The 18,502-nt window shown below is 40.0% G+C and overlaps 1 protein-coding gene across 4 annotated transcripts in view; it reads left to right on the top strand.

The window, feature by feature from the left end:
• The window catches only part of ARK2C (arkadia (RNF111) C-terminal like ring finger ubiquitin ligase 2C), a 217,521-nt gene extending 199,634 nt beyond the window's left edge, over window positions 1-17,887 (top strand). For all 4 annotated transcript variants that reach the window (XM_085629271.1, XM_085629262.1, XM_085629287.1 and 1 more), the window contains one exon: window positions 6,497-17,887. In XM_085629271.1, the coding sequence (XP_085485397.1) occupies window positions 6,497-6,614 (118 nt within the window). In that variant the 3' untranslated portion in view covers window positions 6,615-17,887. The remainder of the gene's footprint in view (window positions 1-6,496) is intronic.
• The last annotated feature ends 615 nt before the right edge of the window (window positions 17,888-18,502 follow it).

Raw genomic sequence — 18,502 nt, forward strand, 5'->3', positions numbered from 1 at the left:
CTCGGCATTAGGGACATAATTATTTGTTGGTAAAACCCCCAATGTCTCAAAACCTGTATTAAAATACACATTTACAGGAAATGAGTATTTTTCATAGTTGCACACTCGGAGGCAGAGTCTTGGAAATATGTTCGGATATTAACCGCAAAGTGTTGTTTTAAAGAGTTATTGTGTCTTGAAGGATGCATTCGGATATTGTTTCTGTCCAGGTAAAATACCAAAAAACACTTTACCAATATTATCATTACTCCAGCATCAAACTAAGTCACACATTGTAGTATGTGCGTTTCAGTGCCGGCCATTACCTAAGCCATTAAATTGACGTGGCGCTCTTCAGATAGCATACCAGAGACTATGCACCTAGCACAAGAATGGATAATAGCCCCCCACCTCTCAATGCGCCCCCCTCCACCCAAAGCACACACAAACACTTACAAACACACGTTCAATCTCTATCACTTTAGTGACTCACAAATTTACTTTACCAGAAGTAACACAGAAACATAAAATAGAACAGTGGGATCCCAACATACCGCCCTTTAAAATCTTCTGTTTGAGACGCTGAATTAAAGAAATGAGGCAGTTTGAGATTTCAGACTACAGGTGGTTTTACGTTGGTGCTGAGTGAGACCCCTCTACATCCACCCAAAAGAAAGCGATCAGAGCCGATACCATTGGTGAAAGAGACTTCTGCCTCGAAGGTATTGGCAATAGAAGTCACTGCTTCAAAGCCTCGCCAAACTTGCAAATCAGAAATGTTGCTGTCTGGTTTGTCCCACCCCTGGGTCGATCAGACTTGCGACAGATCTTCCCTTCAACGGCAGCTCGATGACATCGGGTAGCAGGCACATGCGTGGAGTCCACCGCCCGGCAACGCACAGGCAGCCCGGCGCCTACCACAGAAGCCCAGACCCCTCGACAGGCAGTGAGCAGAGGCGGGACATCAGAGTTTGTAGTTACATGTAGATAGCGCTTACCACCTATGACCAGGCATTACCAGGCCGAGAGCCGTTATACAGAAAAAGTACAAAAAGTCTCACATTTTTAGATACAAGTGCTTTCCCAAATCACTTAGTGGAAAGTATGTGTTTGTAGACATTGCCATTTATCATAACTTACTGTGTGGATGTGTTAAAGCAATACACCCAATCCATCCTATTACATGTGTAGTTTTGCTTCATAAAATATACAAATATAAAAAGCATCATTTCCAGGGTTAAACATACTATTCCCATGTAGTTCACAGAAGTGTAACTCTAAATATAAATGTTCATGTAATCCGAGGTCAGGGCCATGAAAGAACGGCCTTTCAAGCCCTAAAGGCCGCTGTCACAGCAAGATTTCAAAAAGCGCGGCCCGTCATGGGAGGGACAGAATATGTGCACGCGGGGACTGCCTTTACTAGCGGCAAGAAAAAAAGTCCCCAGTGTATCACGCCGCCAGTAAAGGGGTCAATACCCGCGTGCACATCTTTTGTCTTGTTTGTCTCCCCACGTGCACGCTGGAATCGTATCGATTCCAAAAGGCCTCTGCATGGCAGAGCAGTGCATGCGCTGCTTTTCGTCAGGCCGAGACCTAAAAAGGATAAGTCATGTGTGAGGATGAAATGATAATCTAAAAGTGCAACTAGATGGGAAGGAAAGGGGAATAATTGTGAGGGGGAAAAGAGGATTAAAGCAAAGTAGGAGTTATCAAAAAGGAGGATAGAAATAAGGACAGTTGAACTGGAGAAAAGAAACACAGGATTAGGAAGGAGAGAACTGGGTATGAGTGAGGAGACAAGAGAACAAGGACATTGTATAGGATGGAACAGAAAGGAGGATGAGGCGTGAGGAAACGAGAGGAGGAGGAAGCAAGAGAGGAGGAGGAAAAGTACAACTAGAAGGGATTGGAATGGAGGAGAGGCGCAAGATGACAAGAGGACAGGCGTGAGGGGAAATAGAGATAAAAGGGACAGGAACAGATGAATCGTGAGAAAGAAAGGATAGAAGGAAAGGGCAGGTAGGAAGAGAAACTAGTAGAAACGTGAGGTTAATAGAGGAGGGAAGGAAAGGAGATTTAGAGGAAATGGAAAAGAAGTCAGGCATGAGGCAACCGTGGAATTGGAGGGAAGAAACAGAAATAGGAGGGATGGCACAGGGCTGGGAGCAATGGAAGAAGAGATTAAGCATATTGGGTATGATGGAAGGGAAATGAGAATAGTTGTGAGGCACAGGAGGATAGGAAGATGGGGACATTTGGATAAGAAGGAGGTGAAAGAGGTTAGAAGAGGAAAGAAGAAATTAGAGATTTGGAAACAAGGCATAAGTGGTTGGAGGGAAGATAAAGGACTGGGAGAGGGGAAGTGACGTTGCAAGAGGAAAAGAGGAGGCTGACAAGGATACAATGAAAGGGAATGGAGATATGAGAGAATGGATTAGAGGAAAGGCATGGCGACATGAGGGAAGGGCAAGGAAGGAAGATGCTGGCGGTGAAAAGATTAGGGAGGAAGAAAACGAAAGCTTAAAGTGAATGGAGGGAGAGATAAGAGGAAAGGGCTGTGGAATGTGAAAGGGGATCGGAGTGCGGATGCTAGGAGCGAGGAGACTCCACAAGCTAGGCACACTGCTTCCTGTTACCATACGGTGCTGGAAGAAATGTATTAAATTGACCTCGGTGTCCTCTCTATTCTCCAGCACTTCCCTTGGTTGGCCCAACTTACGCAGTCTGGGACTACTTTGTTTTGGCGCACAAACTGGCACACTGGACTGAAGTTGGCCTGCTAACGGTGTGCAATTGCTTTACTGAGGGCACGTAATGCTGCTTGACCAACTAATAACAGATCATGGCCTAGCACCGGGATGATATCTAGATTACGGAGCTCTGACCCAAGCTTTTTCAAGGTTTTGGCAGACGAGCTTGCAAGAGCACCCGCATCACAGACTATTGCAACGGCTTATCACACTGGGGAAGAGCGACCATCTGATCACCTGGCTCTACAGGGCACCCAATGAGATGGTGTGGAAAGGACTGACTACTGCCCAAAGTTGTTGGAAGACAGATCTCAGGCACGAGATCGCGGACAAGGAATGGGAAAGGATGCTGACCTACAATCAAAGTGCTAAGGAGCACCAGACTAACGTTTACTCAATTTAACATTTTGCACCAGACATACTTACTCTGTGGGAGAATAAAAGACAGTATGCAGCGACCCGAGACCCTGCCTGAGATGCGGCTCATTGACTGCAGCTTTTTTCCCACATGGCCTGGGCCTGCCCAGTAGTACAAACTTACTGGCACAAATAGTTCGCCACCTGGGTGGCACACTGGGGACACATTGGGTCATCAACTGGAACTGATGCCAAAGGTCTGCCTTCTGGGCGACTCCTCCCGAACCACAGCTAAGAAAGCAGGAAACAGACTGCTAGACCTTGCCCCGGTCTTGGCGATGAAACTGATCACAAGACATTGGAAGGGGAGGGCTGGTCCCACATATGCTAGGTGGTGGGTCAAAGTGGAACAATTGTCAAAGACAGAGGAGGCCTGCAGTATACTCTCTTGGATATGTGGAGTGAAGTGATACAGAGTTTTATAGAGAACTCAGAGCAATCTGAGGCACGGACTACAGAGCAGTCAAAATAAGGTGTGGAGGGTCTCTTAGACCACAGATCCCAACCGCTAAGGGATGGTTGGATATGGGGAACCACTATAAGGCAAATGGATGCACTAGTAAACGATGTGCATGTTGTACTTGCTAGAAAGTTTGTTATGATAACTAGAACATCAATCATGTACTGTCCTGTACTGATTACATGTAATCGTCCATATTACATGTCTCTTCTCCACTGGAATATAGAACTAATAAACAGGTTTGAAAAATAAACAATGTTAATATTTATGCTAAGTGCAATTATGTAAATGTCTTATGTAACCTTGTTTCAAATATACTGCCTTGTTCACAGCCTTAACAAGGTTCCTACATACATTTATGTAAAGTATTTATATTAACTTAGTTCAGATATTGTATCTTGTTCAGACCTGTAACAGAGGCCCAATGTGTTTTTACATAAAGATCTTATGTTAGCTTATGCTATCTTGGTGCCTATATACTAGCGTACTCCAATCCTTATCAGAGACTGTAGATGCAGTTATGTAAAGGTCTTACTTTAACTTAGTTCAGTTATGGTTATAGCACCTTATAGACAACCGCAACAGAGCCTGTATGTGCTTTTACTTAAAGATCTTAAGTTAGCTTATGTTATCTTGACTTGTAATCAGGCTCTCAAACGTGACAATGTATTGAAACGTTGTGACTTAATGTAACATAAAATTTAAATCACTGCTGAATGTAAACGATAAGAGATTGCAAAACATTGTCTCAAAGCTCAGTGCGATGGTGAGAATTGTACACCTCATTGGCTTCTCAATAAATATAAAGTTTTGAAGTGATCTCTACGCTTCTGTTGTGCAACACTGTTAAAAGGCGACATCTATATTTAATACAAGTGGCGTATTTATAAGAGTATAACATCTGTAAAATAATAATCCAAATTAGACAAAACTCGCTGAGAGAACTCGTTTTGGGGATTTGTAAACCACAGCAGCATGCCCTTGGCGCAGGCAGCTATTGTTCATGCTTTACAAGTCTGTGTAGTTTTGACTCCAGCTGGGTAGGAATTTGCAGAAGCCTACAAACTGTGGTTGTCTGGGTGCGAGACGAGCTCAGCAGACAAGCTCTGTTTGCTAAGAAAGAGAGCGATCCACTGTGAAGTGTTTCTTGGGAGACATGGAGCACGTTGAATAATAGACTACTTGTGGCTACAAGTTCTCATAAGGTGGTGCACTTAAATTCTTTAAACAAAACAGTAACTTTGAATCCACATGTGAATTTGTTTGAAGACAGTTTGTTTACTGGTACACCATGAAGTTAAGCACTCTAATAATCAGAACATAAATGCATGAATGTCTAGATGCATATGAAATCCAAGCGCCCATTTCAAGGAGCTTCATGGAGGTGTGTACCTGAGAAGGGTGTTAGGTACCCACATGTAATAGGCAAGTACAGAAAGGTAAGTTCGATTTTTCATGGTGACCTAGCTTGAGTGTGAAAAACTTCAGGGGTTAAGAGAAATGTCCTTGATCTATTTATAAATTGCAGCTAATCAGTTTTTGTCCTGGGATACATGTGATCAAGATTCCGCAATATTACAAAAAAAGCATTCACCAAGTTGTTGAATGCAATCTGGTAAAGGCCTTTATCTCAAAAAATTCTTCGAGCCCATTTTTTTTGTCTGAATTTATATAAATAATTTTTTGTCTTTTACAGGTTGTCCTCTCAGTGCCCCTTGCCCCTCTAAATCTCCCCCTTTACTCTCTCTTTTCATTGTTTGTGGGATTCATGAAGGACTATTTTACATCTCAAATGTACACTTAATCACCACACATTCATTTTGTTATCTCATGGGTGCATTTTACTAAAACAAAATAATATTTTATTTTATGTTTTTCACTGTGGCAGGCTGGGGTTTAATTTTGTCAGACTCAAATACAAGCAAGACCTATTGGCGTTGCCAATGCTTTTTCCCCTCTTGTTCCTCTCCTCTTGAATCTTTCTTTAATCCATTCCTACCTCTCCCCTTTTATGTTTTCCTGTGCCCTGTTCTTTTCTTCTTGCCTGCTTCCGCTTTCTATTTGGGTAATGGAAAATTTAACAGACTACTACTAATTTCCTTTTCACTATCTGTTATGTTTTATAAACTGCATTTTTTCTTCTTACTGCTCCTGGGATTTCATGCCATTTCTGAGCCTCCTCATATATATATTTTTTTTACAAAATCATAAGGTGTTTCTTCCAAATGTTTTGCAGCATTTTCGTAATTCCCCGAATTGGAGTTACAAGTCTGTAATCGTCATACTAGTAATAGGCATCTTATATTGTTTTTAATCAGAAAGAGCTATGTAAAAATAAGATTTAATTTGTTCATCTTCAAATTGTTTCGGTACAAGTTAGCATGATGTTAAGTCTATCAATCCTGACTCGGAAGATTAGGTATTTCTTATTTTATTATAAATTGCACATAAAATGTCTTCCACAGGAATCTTGCAAGCATTTACTGGAATATTCAAGTACAAGTTTATCAATGCCAGCTTGTGAACGAAGGAATTAGGAACATTGTCTGTTATTCATTGGGAGTGGCTGGACACAAGGGCACTGCCTACAGACTAAAGAGAAAATCAAACATCAAAATGTACTGCGAAATTCTAAGTTAATGTAACATAAACATGAAGTTGAGGATGTCAGAGTTAGGAGGGCAAGACGTTTTCTCTTGATGATCAGTTCACTGATGACATCACTTGTATCCACATATAAATAAATGTAGGAGTTGAAATTAAATATGCGTTTCTTCATTTGGCGCATTGCTGCAATACCTGTCACTTGTGCATCTATCTAGAACACATCATAGAACATTCCTCCGGTACCTGAGCAATTCTAATCGGGTCTCCCTTTGTTTCACAGGCGTTTACCATGCATGCATCTCTTCCACCAAGTCTGTGTTGACCAGTGGCTGGCTACCAGCAAGAAGTGCCCAATCTGCCGAGTGGACATTGAAACACAACTGGGCTCCGACAGCTGAAATTGGAACTGGAGGCACAATTTTCCTTATCAGGTCACACGGCCATAGACCTTGCAGCAAAACTTTGCCTTCTGAGCCAATTGATTTAGAGGACAGCCTGCAAGCACATTTGTGAAACAAGGAATTGGTGGTACGTAGTGGTAGGAGAGGATCCAAACAGCCATATTGGCCCAGTGTACGGGAGCTGGTTTTCCCAGAGCAAGAGGGCCCTGCGCTGCAGAAGTTTTCCTTTTAATCCTGAAGGTACTAGTCTGGTAGTCTGGCCTATCAATCCTACACGTCAACGGATTGTATATATACCTCTCAAATATGTAGAAACATGTAGGGGTCTTTAGCTATTTCTGTGGATGGCAACTGGAGCATGTGAGCTTAAGAAATGTCCTGTGTTTGGTGCCCTAGTCATCTTGTGATCGAAATGTCGCTGTTTTCTAATTTGCACCAAATATTTTTCATAGATTCCTTGTTTTTATTTGGTGCCTGGATGAACCATTAATGAAAGAAGTCGAATCTTCCCATCTTTCAAAAGGCGGAAGCGATGAAAAAGCGAAATCCTGTTTACAGTTAAAAGGATTGCATTTTTCGGCTGTTTTTTGCCTGGCTTTGTGTTTTTATCATGTTTACAGAAATTTGCAATGAGCGAGAGTGTGTGTGAGAGAGAGAGGCCTAAAAAGGAACAAAATCCTTAAGGGATAAACAAAATGGCAAAGGAGAATATTGGTTTTGCTGGAACGGGTCTGCTGTTGCTGGACACTAGGGCGAGGCATGTTGAGACCCACTCTGATTCCATTTCTAGCTCCCGCGCTGGTAATTGCACCATGAGGTTGCTAGATCTCATTTTGCTGGACTTTCCACCACACTACCGGTTTCATCCCTTCTATGTGCCGCATGCAGTTACACATTGTAAATAGTCAGAACCATGGTTGTGCATGGGATAGGGCCGGTGATATGTACTCAGTCAGGAAAATCCCATTTGAGGTGTAGCCAGTTGCCCCATTATAAATGTTCAGAAGTGGGGTTGTTGGATGTACCCTGTCAGAGGAAGGAGACACAAGGTGACAGCCTAGGCATGTCATGCTCCTGGCCACCTGCAGTTGTTTTTCTAGAATAGACCGTTATGAAAGGCACTCTACATTCTGCATTAACAGGCTCTTAACCCCGCCTCCCATTGATATACTGTAAGTATCCAATATGGGGAGCATATTTTTATTCTAAGACCTAAAAAGGTGCAAAAAAGTTTCATAGAGTAGCGCTTTGTATAACACAGGATAGTAGTGCTTAATATTCCAATAGTAAACTGTAATTCTAGGCACAACATTCCATTAGTAATAACTGTGCATTGAAAGTTGATGTGAAGCGCTTAGTATTAAAAACAGGGATGCCTTTTGCAGGGTACATGTGCACTTTGAACTTTCCTGGGATTATTGATGTTGAAGAGTTCAGCTGTAGACACCCACAGAGCCTAGAACCGTATTATAACAAGAGATCACCTCTCTCCTTTACCTGCTCAACCTCTTGATAACATAATAAATAGCCATAATTAATTTTTCACTGGGCTAAGTTTGCAAAGTAAACCGTTCCCCCTGAATGTTAGTGCCTCCAGTAGATCACGTGTTCAACTATATAGAAAAAGTTTTTTAAAAAACACACATTGTGTAATTAAAAAAAAGAGTGTTATGAAGGATAATTTTGCAGTAATGCTATTTCAGGGTTTAGGTGAACTTTGCAAACCATTTGCTCGCTCTCTCGTGGTTTACCTTAGAACTCCACAATTGCATTACAGGATATAATGATCAGTTCCTCATTGTGCATATATGATTTTGCATAACCGTGTATCAACAATGATATATGTTCATGCTATTTATAGCCCCTTTACACATCGCATAGGTATACATGTGGGGCTGTCTTTAAGGCAGCCATTTTAGTTTGGGGATAGCACAAGTACTAACCATTTTAATTGTGGTTCCAAAATGGAAACACATAGGGACAAGGAGATCAGACTGGTCTTTCATTTTTCCCGTAATTAGTGTTGAGACATATTGTCATACTGTGTGTTAAATCACGTAGCATTATCACCACTCTTGCCTTTTAACTCTCTATTTCCAAAACCGAATAAAAAGGGAAAAAACGGTTACTTCCAATAAATGTCTGAAGTGATACACAAAAAAAATGTAAGCTGCTACTAAGCCATTTATGTTGCATATTGGGAGGCTATAAAGCCACCTTTGCAGTTTGCAGCTCTTCCTCTGTACTTATTTTAAACGATATACTGAGCACTGAAAAAGTAGGAAGACTTGAGTGCCTTTGGATGAAAAACTGCCTGGTTAAGCAAGTTGGGCCAGCCTCCAGCAACAGCAGATGTCGCTGTCAACACTACCGGCAAGAAAATATGCAGGTGGCTGCTCCAAGTTACACTGGTCCGCTCCATGCTCTTATGCCAATCAGTAGCTTGGAGCAAACCATTTGGGGGATGGTAGTGGGTGGTGGGTTTTGAGTTCTGCTTAATATGTGTTTTAACGCGCAAAAGTATTACATTAATTGCCTAACGAACAAGCACAGTTTTTAAAAGGTGAAGAAGCACCAAATTCCTATTGTAATCCTCTGGCCTGTGTGAATGGATGCAACCCTACAATGCTGGTTCGTAGTGTCTGCGACTGTACTGGTGTTTCCGGTTCTCCTGTGTTTGCTATCGTGCGAGTAGAATGGCATAGAATGATTTACCTTTCTAGGAAAAAAATGATAGTTTACAGGGTTTTGTGAGTTTAAATGCCTTATATTTAACAATCATAATTTATGACTAACTTGTAGATATTGTGGGTTCTTATTTAATTATTTTTATAGTTGTTTTTTGCATTTTTAATTATAATTTATTTATTTAGAAATGATACTAATTTTTTTGATAACTCCTATTACCTCATTTTGCATTGTTTCTGGGAATGGAATGCTTTGCATGCGTCGGTACTTAAAAATTGAAAACTTATCTTGTTAAAAAATCAGGGTGTGTGATTACAAACTGTATTACTGTGGTGCTTTATCTTGGAAACATTCCATACAAATGCAAACCTTTGATTCTGTATGATGTGACATAGTGGAAAACTGCAATATAGTGAACGTGTTTAGCGCACATATATATGAATATTATTTGCACTCATAATTAAACTGAGATAATCCTTTCACTTGCTTCCTAATGTATTAAACTGTTAAAAGTAACACTTCTCAAAAACCAAATATATTAGCTTGAGTACTATTATTTCTGAAACAAAACTGTTGTCCAGAGGTCATGCATTGTGGAGACCTCACGTGTTTTGTTTTGCACTGACAATGTGTCTTTCATGTTAATTAGCATTACAGAGTAAAAGAGACTGTTTCTTACACGTGAAAGTCATAAAAGTGGTGAAATATAGCAAGAACCATCTTATAAATAAATTTTGTAGTCTGGCTCAACAACATGCTAGTTATATCATTGAAATAGTTTGATTACATTGTATATGTATTTGCATGTGCATCTATATACATATAGGAATATCTATCCATCCATCTATCTACTGTGTATTTTTATCTTTATGAAACCCTTAAAAAATGGCTCCCATTTGCCTATTCATGATCTCATGACATATTTGCCCACTATGTCCCTAAGTAGGCACACCACGTTTTTGGACTCGGGGGTTAGGGGTTATGTAATTACAGACGTTCATCAGCAGCCATTTTCTCCTAATTCGATTTGTACTCCATAGGTTTTTGCAATGTTTAGTGAGGAAAGAATTTGTTTTTTATTTGTATTGTTAAATAGGCACAGTGGTACAGCAGCGATAAGGAAGAGTGGATGGGTCAAATGGAACATTTGTTCTGAAGTAGGAGAAACCAGTAGTTTAAGTGCTGTAGACAGACCAGAATGGTGTGCTCGGTCCAGCGGAGACTAGAATATGGGAACTGGGATGTGAAGAGGAGAGTTAGTCTGGCAACATGTAATTGGCAAAGTACTAGACAATACAGTACACGTTGTATTTGTTTTGACCTATTTCATTACATGAATTCTGGATTTCAAAGTACAGAAGTTAGCCATCAAAACACATCTCTTCAATGCTACATTTAGTATTAGAAGAAAACAGTGACAATTCTTCAGACCAAATTGTATTTGGAAACAGTGAAGAAAAACAGTTAAATATTACCAAATTTATACCTGACTCTGCCGTCTCAGACACACTCCTTTGAGCACACGGGCAGCAGCAAGTGAACAAAACAGCAAGGAAACAAGAGATGCTGTCAGCTATAAATGAGCTTTGGCCAACTGTCCCTTTTTTCCTTGTAAAATTAGAAAAAATAATAGTATTAAAAATAGCTATAATTATTTTTAAAATATTAAAACTAGTGCACATTGTAGGTTTTCTTACATTTTACAAGAAGAAAGGTACATTTCAGCCTCCTCTCACTGTATGCTTACCACAAAATAAACATTTTGTTCACCTCACATTTCTCTACACTATGTACAGTATAAACATTTGGGCATGGGGTTTCATAAATAAAATATGGACAGCGGTTATGTGGACACTGTGTCTATGGAACTCTAATTGTCACACAGTGATCAGGCACTTAATGGGACCTTCTTCGTGATACACAGACGTACACAAAAATACAGTCCATAATTTCTACAAGTACATGAATGCACATATTTGTGTGTAAATATATAGGTATGTGTGTGTGTAATTATATTGAGATATATATATATATATATGCATAGAAAGAGAGATTAATATATGTATACATACATGTACAGATATCCAGTTTTCTCTCCTTATTGTATATAAATGCAGTGTTTTATAATCCATAATTCACAGTAATGATCTCCTTATTGTATATAACTGCAGTGTTTTATAATCCATAATTCACAGTAATGATGTCATATTTCTGAATTTCGGGCCTTAATTTATAGGTTTGGCATCATTTGTGTGACGTATGGTGTTTGACCAACGAAAAGACTATAATATTTCAATGTGACAGAAAACATACATAACGAGGAAGATTTACCAATGCCCTGAAAACACATTTAGAGAATGATTATATCATTCTGACCCTTGCAAAATCCTAAAAAAGTGTAGAACGTAGTTTAAAAGATCCATAACAAAACTTTGTTTCTATAATTCCATTTCATGATGCTTTTGACTTTTGCAAATTACTCATTTTAGGTCTTTTAGGTTGCTGTGTCACCAACACCCCTGAAATGATCACATAATGTGTCTTGGGAGTGCTTAATTCACAACTTCTTTTTTCTGTGATAGGCTACATGATAGAAGAAAAAATGCCTTTTTGTGAAAAGGTCATAACCTTGTTTGATCTGGCTCTAAGAAGACGCAAGGTGATTTTGTCTCTGGAGCGGCTCACACTTTTGTGCGAACACGCTGGTATCCCAGATACTCTCACCACACATTTATTATTTTGAAACTCTCCCATGGATCAGGTCTGGTGGACAACCTCTGGAAGTCCATTTGTTTTTAGTCTAGTAAATCAGCCTGTCTGTGTAACACATTGATGGCATCATAAGGTCATTATCTTATTATCTGGCACACTGAATGATGGAAAACAGGGAGGCAGCTTGGAGAAAGGGATGATGGTTATCCACGTATAAAGACTAGAAAAGACCACAGAACTCCAAAATGGTATTGTAGGGCTATGTGTCAATCATCAGTTATGTATTTTCATATTACATGCTAGATTTGTGTATTTTTTCGCGTGCCCCATGGTTAAGGCCTTTTATTCATTTACGTAAGATCATTCCCATATGTAAAACTATGAGGAATCATGAACGAAAACACTAATCAGATAAATTATGCATGTACTTTAGAACTCAGTTTTATGAGTTTGTGAGCTACGATCTACTTTTGTTTGATACATGCTAAGGTGACAGTTAAGTTGGACTGACAACGTGTAGATTTGGCGCATCAATAGCATAGTGGTTGCTCCCTCACTATGGCTGACCTTTGCTTTTGCTTGCTTTAATTTCTCACTGCTTCCATGTGGTTTGCAGTCTGACTGTCTTCCTTTGTATTCAGGTTATCCACCAGCCATCACTTTTTGAAATGGTGGATCGCTGTATCGTACATGATGGCTTCCGCTCCAACTGTTGCCTTCCTGTGTGTGAAATGATTAGTCTGCTGCTCTCTATAAATACAGGAGACCCTTTTGTGTAAGCTGAGGAGCATTAGAGTTTCTATGCAAACTCTGTGGCATAAGTCTAGTACTTTGCGTTACTGCCCATTCACTGGTAAAAGTTCTTGTGGAAATCCACAGTGGTTTTGTGTAAGCTATTCCAAGAACGAGCGCCTCATACCACTAATAAAAATATATTTTGTAGGGAAGAAAAGTATGAAACTGTTGGGAAGAGATCCCAACAATGGTCCTGCATATTAGGCTTACCACCTCTCTTAAAGTAACCTATACCCTTTAGTTCAAATTCCCCTGATATACAATGATACAAGACGTCACCAAGGATGGCTGCATCAACTAGAGACTAGGTATATTTTCACATATCAGGATTAGGAAAATCGTATTAGAATTCATTTGATCCTTTCCATAAATTTTCTAACTGTCACAGTTCTACATCAACAACCTAATTTAGAAATTGATGTCAGTTTTCTGTGCCTCGGGCTGGTGTGCTGCGGCACACCTTTCTCCTAGCACATGCAGATTCTCAACATGGAGTATTTTTAATCTTCTAATAAAAGTTTGGTTTTAAAAATACGCAATGATTTGCCTAATCCAGATATCTCAGCATAGATAGCTAACCTTATACTACTGTTTACTTTAAATGTTCTGCATTCACTAACTAAATCTGAAAGTATGGATCAGCAAATAATGATTTCATGATTGGCTTCACTGGGACGTTACCCAGCGATGACATTTACTTGGGTAGGATAATGGCCGGATTCTTTCCACTGGGTGGGGCAGGTGTTGTACCATCTGTATGTTAATCCTTTTGAGATTTTGGGTGAACAATTCTTCTCTCTGCTTGACGTGTAAATATTAGCAAAAGAACGATTCAAGGACATGATAACTTAGAGATCACAATATCTGACCAACACTAGCATGGCTTTCCACAACAGACTTTTATCAGTGGGGGGAAATGTTGAAAGTACTGACCCTAGTCATAGACTCAGAAACGGGCACTAGTCACTGGGTCTTCCCCGGTATGCTCCATGAGCGACCCATTGTCCTGTGCTTGTCGGATTTCTCGCTATTATGTCTTCTTTCACTCTGGAATATGTAAGTGAATACACTAAAAATGCAGAATATGCTGCTTTGTAACTGTGTGTAATTGTGCCGTGTGTCCATGTATGCTGTAGACTGGAAGAAAGTGTATCATATTTGTGAGCTTTGCAGTTGCCACACAACTTCTTCAGGATACATGTTGTCCTTATGCCAATCACCAGCATTGCTTTTGCTTACAGAGGGCAAACCAGGAGAATCTGTCCGTAATCCAGGCAAATAACAAAATGTGTGTGCTTCTCTCCATTAATAGCACTGAATGCCAAATCGTGTGCAAAAACAGCGCAAGCAGTCGTGGCAAATGGAATTTGTACGGTTATGTTTGAGCATTTGTGGTTACTGACCTGTTTAACTTTTGCACAAGTGTGACCGCTGAATGTATAGCCCTATTGTGAATTATTGTGTTAAATATTTATATTAATGTTTTATTCGGGTTCATAATATGCACGCATAGTGCCGGTATGGCACCCCGGCATTGCCAATGCAACAGCACAGTCAATGCATGCAGCGAAGCCTACAGTATTAAAAGTGTTGTGTTTGATGCAAGTGGTCCCTCAAAAAGAGAAGTGTGTTAGCTACTGGTTGTTTAAATGTATGCATGTGATGACGCGTTAAAAAAAGGTTTGTTGACCCTCTGCATGCTGGTACTCTGTGCTGGGTAAGGCGCATGGTCCAGAATCTTTCGGATGAAGCCGCACTACCAAGAAAACTGAAACTAAACCTACCTTTTGGTAGTATTTAGTTGGCACACAAGTGAAAGACAGGCACTGTAAATTCATTCTCACGCTAAATGTTGTGAATACCATTTGCATAGCGCCTTATATGAAAAGCAGTCTCGACCCTAAATTTAGACTCCAGTCCAGACAGTAATAATGATATTAGTACGAATTAACTATGGACTTTGTTGTCCAAATCGGAAGTGTCAGAATAGTGACTGTGGCCATTTGGCTGGGGGCATCAATTTCCGATTTTATGCTTGCACATTCATCAGAACCACATGTACACAACAACCGTAACATACCTGATGCCATATCATGAACAGCTGCGCTGTCTCCGAGTGGACGGAAACAGAAAGAGGCAAACTGATCACTGCTTCCGAGCTGTGCCATATACAAATCAAGCTCTAGCTTGGAGAAACACTATTGATTGAATGCACTGCAGAGAGAGCAAGTGCATAAAAACAGATGCTCAGCTCGGCTGTTCATGATGGGGCCTCTTGAGTAAGGAACATCATACAAAGGTATTTAGGAGAAATGTGATTGCAACAAGACACACACACACGCCGTACCGTTATTTAACTGTAACATTTATTTTGCACACGTAGGTAGTACCTGTTGCTTCATAAAGGTGGTGAGGGAAGCAGTGAAAATGGCACCCTTCATTTCTCAGTGTTTGCCATTATCCTTGCCTCTTGTACTTTGTAGAGAATGAAGTATAAAATGACCATGCGGCGTGTACAAAGAAAGGTTTGCCTAATAGACATGACCACTACATTAAACGACTGTTATCTAAGATAGGGAAAACATTTTAAAACATTGACGAGGATTACAAGCCATTGTTCTTGCAATACTATATAAATAAAAAAAAGTACTTGAGCCATGCTTGCATGCCCTTATACCTATATGCTTGAGCGGTACACATTGCTCTCTTAAGGCACATTTCTGTAATCAGATTACAGATCTCAGCTGAAGAATTCTGAAGATCTCAAATTCAGTTACTAACAAATCTAACTTCGTTTTACATCCCCAAGGCAACCCTGAACCAACCCGGCACAATTTGGAGATTCTTACTCGGGAGAATGATGAGTGGAAGAGGTCCAATGTAGAGTCAAAAACACCATCACCATCCATGGTTTGTCCATGGACATAAAAACAATTGGCAGGGGATCACACCGGGTTTGGGTTGGTACTTCTTGGCATGACGTTTACGTTATAGTCCAGGAGGATGTGATAGGAAAGGATGCCGAACATCCTACATTTATCTTCATTTTACCATCTGTTGATGTGGAGTAGTGCCAATACGCCGCCCCCTAGAGGTAGTGGTATTCAGACATGATTATTAAGGGACCATCCCAAAGTCTTAGTTGTCCTTGTAGACATTCTTACCCAGATTTACTAAGATTGTGGGTCAGGGTAGCGTCACTTTTGTGGCACATCCCTGACGCAAAATCCGTTTTAGCATTTACTAAGCCACATAAAGGCACTTTGTGTGGTTTTGCGTTGTTTAGTAACTACAAAGTAATGCAAGGCAGCGCATGGCACTGCCTTGTGCTACTTTCCTTCGGGTAGGCATTACATGGGTGGAGCATGGGCATTCCCATGCATCCATCCATGAATTCTGATGAAAACCCAGATTTACAAACACTTGTACATCTGGCTTTGCACCAAAATAATGTACCTACCCTACAGAGGCCTAACAAAGAAGTATTTATTTCTCCTTGTTACTTTCCTCTTCCATGTGTGCTGCATTCTGCAGCACACATAGGACAATGCTTCTATGCACAAGAGTCTTACTTTCCTTGATTGCTGGTTAAATTGTGACATTTTTCAAGAGATGTTCCAATATGGACACTGAGGCTCTTATCTATCAACACTTTTCACCACAGACACAAACTGACAGTTGATAGGTCAGACCCCAGATGTCCTAAAGTGTCTAATCTTCTACACTCGCCGCCTCTTTTGTGTTTTATAATATTCATCATCAGTTGCTTACAATGGTACAGCTCTTTTCTTACTAAGCATACAAATATTACTCACCTCTTGCATAGGCTAAATCAAATGTGTGCTTTGGTAGAGCATTAAATAACTGAATCATTCTTTCTCCCACACTGTGTCATTTCTTGAAATTGGAAGTTTAAGCATAAACAGTCCGTCTATCAAGCAGTTTTGAATCGCATTTGAGCAATCTACCCATGTCCAGTGTTAGTTTTTTTTAATGACATACTAATGTGGTAAATTAATAACACCATAAAACACATAACGACTTTACAGGATATTTTCAGCGAAAACATTTCTTTGGCTGAAGAATGTCCCTCAAAATTATGTTGTTGCTGAATGCCTAACCTGTTTCTGCTAATTGTATCTAAATGTTAAAAAACAAAACAAATCAAAGTTCACCAACCTTTGCCCAACTCGAACCTCTGTGAGATGTAGTTTTGAGGTCTATATTCTAGTCGGATAAAAACAATACTGGGCAGTGCTGGGTTTTTGGGTATATTCAACCTTGCACCAAGTCACAACACATATATTGGATGAACAGTACTGGAAATATGTTGTGGCCTCCGATCTCCAGAAAAATCACTGAACAGGCAACCGACAGCTTGAGGAAACTGGAAAATGGAGCATTGTAAACCAAATTTTCAGTTATATTTTTTAAACCCCCCCCCCCCCCCTACAAAAAAACTCCATAGAACAAAATTAACTGTACCAGTACTACAAATTGATTAGCAGGCAATATTATTAACCTTACGTTTGAAGATGCTCAAAACAGAAGAAACATTGCTATATATTTTGGTAGATGTGTCTTTGGTATTTTCTTTGTTTTTGTCTATGATTTGTGTGGGAACTGTGTTTTTACCTTAGTTTTCATAAACTATCTGCCTATCTATTTGCCTGCCTTGTCTCTTTTTTATCTTTACGCCGCAGCCTTCTTGCCTCTTGCCTTTCTGTGGTCACTTGTCCCAACCCTAGATATGCACCTACACAACCTTTTCCAAAGGTCTGATTGACAAAGAGGACCACCAGACCACTATCAATTACTTACACTCACAAGTGAAAGGATTATCCTCAGCCCTGCAATCCTACTGCTGTTCTGTTGTGCTGTGCAACATTTTGCTACATAGACTATTTTATAAGCTAGAAACTATTTATTATCATTCTGATTATTATTAATATTAAAGCAATAGTGCATTGTACGGATGATGAAGCATTAGAAAATGTGTAAATGCTTAGATTCACTTTTGGTGGACTTTTTGTACCTTATTTATAACTAATAAAAATGAATTGAGTTGCTAACTACATCCATGGTGTGAACCAAATTTATTCATGTGTCCCCCGCCGTTGTCTACTTGGAATGCTGATCCATTTCAATGGTCCTTGTTTGGGGCCACATTCGATGCTGCTTTAACGTGGTCAGTGGTCATTGTTCATTTTTTGCAGACCATGTGTCTCATCTTCTCTACACCCTGTAGACACATCCTGCAAGAGTAAACTATCGACAAACAGAGGTGGATAGTATAAAAGACATCTCTGTTGACCCTTCCATTTGTGTTTTTATTGTATTCTAACACCATCAACCTTACACATTCTTTGGCTTTGCACTTGCTCTGTTCTACTCTTTCTCACCTCTGTCTAAATGTCTCATGCTTTTTTGAATGCAAGTGCAAGATGGGCTTACACATGTGTTCCTGTGAATTATGTCTTGTCAGAGGGCCACTATGGATACGTTTTATTACTTTATTTAAACTAAAAGTGAAACAGACGACATACTGTAAAAATCACAAGCATCGCTCAAGTATACCACAATACATAACAGGAAAATCTTAATAGGCATATTGCAATTGAAGTTTATAACACTATGGGCCTCACTATGATGTCGGTTGGAGTTGCTTCCGACCGACACCGTCGCGGTCT

This window comes from Triturus cristatus, chromosome 2_1 (assembly GCF_964204655.1).
Source record: "Triturus cristatus chromosome 2_1, aTriCri1.1, whole genome shotgun sequence".
In the NCBI taxonomy this organism is placed as follows: domain Eukaryota; kingdom Metazoa; phylum Chordata; class Amphibia; order Caudata; family Salamandridae; genus Triturus; species Triturus cristatus.